General features: G+C 41.0%; 1 protein-coding gene across 1 annotated transcript; it reads right to left on the bottom strand.

Moving 5' to 3' along the window:
- Positions 1-1,340: 1,340 nt before the first annotated feature.
- On the bottom strand, positions 1,341-4,014 carry LOC137637005 (piggyBac transposable element-derived protein 4-like). The gene is made up of 4 exons (XM_068369323.1): positions 3,695-4,014; positions 2,334-3,273; positions 1,806-1,867; positions 1,341-1,469 (listed from the first exon to the last, which is right to left on the bottom strand). Exons 1-3 carry the CDS (start codon positions 4,012-4,014, stop codon positions 1,847-1,849), a joined length of 1,281 nt encoding a protein of 426 aa, XP_068225424.1. The 3' UTR covers positions 1,341-1,469; positions 1,806-1,846.
- Positions 4,015-5,052: the final 1,038 nt, after the last annotated feature.

The raw sequence follows: 5,052 nt of genomic DNA, 5'->3' as shown, positions 1-5,052 counted from the left end.
TGCGACAGAGGGTTCGTCTGTTCGTGCCTGTCGTTCGCCTAGTCCGAGACCTCTTGCAAGCTCCCATGCCCCAGGGAGAAGTAATGTCGTAGGACTTATGGGTTCGAGAGGCTTTAACCAACGAACAGACGTTCCCTCTATGGTTTCAGGCGTGTCTCGTCAAGACCGCCCTTACCATAAGACGAGCGAGACGGTTTTCTCCTCGTCATCCGAAGGCTTATCGCGTAAGAAACCCTGGAGCAAGGTTTCGAGACCCTTAAAGCAAAAGTCAGTCCCTTCAGGACAGGTCCAGCGTCCTGGTTGTAGCCATTGGGACAGCTCTGACCCTGTGCAGTCATCGGAAGACTGCTCGCCGCCTAAACAGAAGCGTAACACAGGCTCCGAGAGTCTTAGTGTAGGCAATGTTTTGCAGTCACAGACGTTACCCTCGTCTCTTACCGCACCCATTCCCGTTGATCCTAAATGGGTTGTACTGCAAGACATGCAGAATAAGCTTGCCTCTCTTATGGAGGACTATTCTGCTGAGCAGGTTCACGATGATCCTCGCCGCTTAGCTGATCGAGATCCTGGCCGTCAGCCGCCCAAACGAGCCTTTGCTCGTCCTGTTGACATTGGCGTTACAAAGTCACATCAGTCACGTTTTGTAGAGCCTCACTCGATGCAGTCCCGTGTTAACTTTCAGCCGCATGTGGACGTTCAGCCGCTGCCGCATGCTCTTGTTGACGTTCAGGACGTTCGCCAACCAGCGAAGTTGACTTGTTTTGACGTTGAGCGTCAAGCACCGCAGTCAAGAGTTGTTTTGACTGCTCAGTCTAGGCAGTCAAGGCAGTCTCGAGTTGACGTCGAGCGTCCTCCCGCTCCTGTTGTTGTTGCTAGTCAGTCTGTTAAGCAGTTACATGACGTAGCGTCCTGGACTGCTACTGATGCTCCGGTGCGTGTGGACTCTGCTTGTCAAGCATTGCCACCAAGGCAGGTCTCTCCCTTGCTTGAGACTCAGCAGTTATCGGACGAAGCTCCTTCAGATGAGGATGTTGCTGATCATCATCCTGATGATAATCCTTCAGATGTAGATGAACCTAAGGCTGTTCCTCCTTCGATGGATTTTAACCCTGGATAGGTACGGTCCTCGGACACCCCGTTAAGGGTATACTCGGACGCGAACGACCCCGACGCCAAAAAAAATTCTTGAAAAATCAGTTTTTGCAGTAACCTCTTTTTTTCTTTTGCCAAAAAAAACTTCAATGAATGCTTAAAACTACTGTAAAGATAAAAACTACTCATCTGCATAAAAATAATTTATTATAAATATTTTAAAAAAATAAGTAGAAAAAAAAAAAGACCTTACATAAAAATTCATAAAAAAATAATTTTTCTCCTATTTACAAAAATAATTTCAGGGATTGAATCTTGAATGTCTAGGACACATCTTCCTATATTTTGGATGAGATCGGACCCATAGAGGTGAAGATCTGAAATGAGAAAAAAAGGGTAACTTTTTTTGGCCAAAAAAATGTGTCCAAATTTCATGAATTTTTTTAGGTACCCAAATGAAATCCGAATTGGCTAATTTTTTTATGGAATAAACACATGTTATCCTAGAATAGAAATATGTAAAAAAATCTTCATTATTTTGTAAATTACATATATATCAGGGGCCATATCTAAAGGTCATTTTTTGAGTACTTAGAAATTTCGTAAAAAAATACCTATATATAATATATAATATGATTTTATGCAGGTAAAAATATACCAAAATATCACAAATTTTATAGGGAACAAGAATATATATAGATATGGCAACTTACGCTTCGGATATGTCCACAAAATGGCCGCCAACCACACTGACTCAGACTCCCTGTTCTGCCTCCTGAAATGTAGGAAGGGTATGTCAATTTCAAGGTGTTATTTACTAATCTAATTATTCTTGGATATACATAAAAATTGTATGGTGGGTTGCTGGATGAATGTCGATTATTTTACGAATATAAAATAAGAATGCTGACCCAAAAAAAAATTTTTGAAGGGAAATAAAATCGAAAAAAAAAGAAAATTGTAAATCAATAATAATATTTTCGGTAATAAAATTTGATGAGGGTGTTATTTACTAATCTAATTATTCTTGGATATACATAAAAATTGTATGGTGGGTTGCTGGATGAATGTCGATTATTTTACGAATATAAAATTAGAATGCTGACCCCAAGAAAAAAATTTGAAGGGAAATAAAATCGAAAAAAAAGAAAATTGTAAATCAATAATAATATTTTCGGTAATAAAATTTGATGATATTCAATCAAAAAAGAAGTAAACAAAATTTTCATGTTGTAACTTACAAATAACGCTGCGTTACAGTTTGGACAGACGCTACAGTTTGGACAGAGGACACTCTGGTGGTCCAGACAAACAGGACTCTTGCACAGGAGACAGGCAGTGTTTGTCTTGCGGTCGTCCCTAGGCGGGCAGGTGTGACACCGAATCCTTTTAGGGAGTTTTCTTTGGCCAACGGGAATTCGACGTCTTGGTGGGACCTGCTCAGGTATCTTGAAAGTATCCACCATGATTTGACGGAGTCCTTTCGACAAACTGTGTGACGTTAGATACCGATGTATTGCCTGGGGAGCACACAACTCGTAGGCGATATCTCTGAGGAACGTTCGCTTTGGCACTGGCTTGGTGAAAGGCATGGACGTATAGAGAATATAAGAATTGACCATTATTATATTCAATATCCCGTAAAAGAGAGTCATAGGCCAGCGTCGTGACTTACGAATACAACTAGATGTAGAACACATCTGGTCGAATGTGTCTACACCTCCCTTGGTCGCATTATAAAACATCTGAATGTCGGTCTTCCTTTTTTCGACTTCAGACGGATCATGATGCAGGGAACTCAACAGCATCACCTTCTTAGTCCTACTAATTTGCTGACACTGTAGAGTTAGATTGTGTTCGTAATTGAACACTGCCACTGACTCCTTTGGGGGAAGCACCTTCTCCGTAAGTTCCTTAGGAATATAAGGCTTTTGGCGAATGGTGCCACACAAATGCATGTCCTTATCCAAGAGTGACAAAGCAAGCGGTAACGTCGTGAAAAAGTTATCCGTCGTCACTGTGCGGCCACTTCTCTGAAAAGGTGCCACAAGATCAGACGTAAAAACTTCTCCAAGCGTCGATCCTCTAGGTATCTGGACAGTGTCCTTCCCCAAGTACGCAATCGCATTACACATGTAATGCGTATCGGCATCACACGCCAATACAATCTTGATACCATATCTAGAAGAAGGGAAATGGAATTAGTAACTAATAAAGGTAAAAAGATAAAAAAAAATTAAAAAAAATACACAATATACAATTATATTACTAATCAATATAGTAATAATAATAATAAAATAATAATAATAATAAATATATAAGAAAAACATTTACAAATACGAAAGATAAATTATCAGTTATATAAATGAACAAGTTATACATAGATAGAGATAGAATAGATGATATATTATGATTTAGATATATAAATCATATAGCAAGTTCTTTACTTCACAAAATAGATATATATATATATATATATATATATATATATATATATATATATATATATATATATATATATATATATATATATATACAATTTTTTATAATTTCAAAACAATAATAACATGTGCAAATATAAAAAACAAAGAATTTTACTTACTTAGCAGGTTTATTGGGTATGTACATCTTGAATGGACAGCGCCCCCGGAAAGGGACAAGCTGTTCATCCACAGTCAGATGTGGTCCTGGGGTGTAATTGTTTCGACAATTGGTCACCACGTGATCAAAGAGTTTTCTAATGGGTGCAAGGCGATCCACTTTCACCCTCTCTTGTCTGGTGGCCGAATCATCGAAGCGAATTACCCTCACCAACAGGGTGAAACGACGCTCATTCATAGTACACCTGTACAAAGGATTTCCCTCTGTGAGGTTCCACATGTCCCACGTCGGTGTATGGTTGTCCGCCCGCACTGCCGTCATTATTAGGATACCAATAAACGCCTTCAGCTCCCTCAGGTCAATGTCCCTGAGGGCAACGTTGCCCGTATGATGATAATGACTTCTCAATAGGGCAAGGCGTTCATTAGAATACAAAACAACCTCGGCTAACATGCGGTCGGTCAAAAAGAGAGAGAAAATGTCGGACAATTTGCTCGTTCCCAACGTGAGAGAAGTGGGACCCCCAGGCTCAATCCTTGGTGTGAACATATGGGGGAGGGTGGCATTTGGGTCTCTATGCCAAACGGTACCGTCGCGACCTTTCACCGATTCAGCATCAATTTGGGTGATTGCCGACCCCCTGGCTGCCTGTAGATCCCCCCTTCTCCTCTTCCTGCTTCTCTCCTCCACTGGCGTGAGCCGAGGTACCGGTACCGTTACTGGGGGGGGACCACGTGAGGTCGATGGCACAGGACTTGTTATCGTGCTGACTGGGACAACATGAGAACCCGAAGCCCCAACCCCCTCCTCCCCCACATCGTCGTCGGCTTCTCCATCACCATTCCCTAAGGCGACAATCTCAGGATTTTGGGTCACCGCCTGTTCCTCCTGTTCCTCCCTGACCTCCTGCTCCAACTCATCGATATTGATGAATTCTTCGTCACTGATGTCATCAACCTCCAAAGCATCATCGACATCGCTATCTAATCTCTCTAAGAGCTGATTTATGGCATCCAATCCCAAAGATTGTCTCCTGCTTGCCATTTTGATATCTGCAAAGAATGAGAAAAAATTAGAAATACGCATTCGATGAAAAATGGATCCCCTACCAATATATCTGAGGCAAAAAACAATGTCATGCATGGCCACGTGCTAGGAAAACCATCAAGGCACATTTTCCGACAAATAAACATCTAAATGAATCATTACTCTGTGATAGTTACTTGGTACGTAGTAATTTTGAAAGAAATGGGAAAAAACGAAAAAATAGCAAACACAGGAAAATCGAACACATACCTATATTATTATTAGCCAAGCTTCAAGCCTAGTTGGAAAAGCAAGATGCTCCAAGTAAGGGCT

Source organism: Palaemon carinicauda, chromosome 3 (genome assembly GCF_036898095.1).
Source record: "Palaemon carinicauda isolate YSFRI2023 chromosome 3, ASM3689809v2, whole genome shotgun sequence".
NCBI classification, from domain to species: domain Eukaryota; kingdom Metazoa; phylum Arthropoda; class Malacostraca; order Decapoda; family Palaemonidae; genus Palaemon; species Palaemon carinicauda.
The sequence above is the reverse complement of the archived record's forward strand: the minus strand, read 5'-3'. Positions and strand labels throughout refer to the sequence as shown.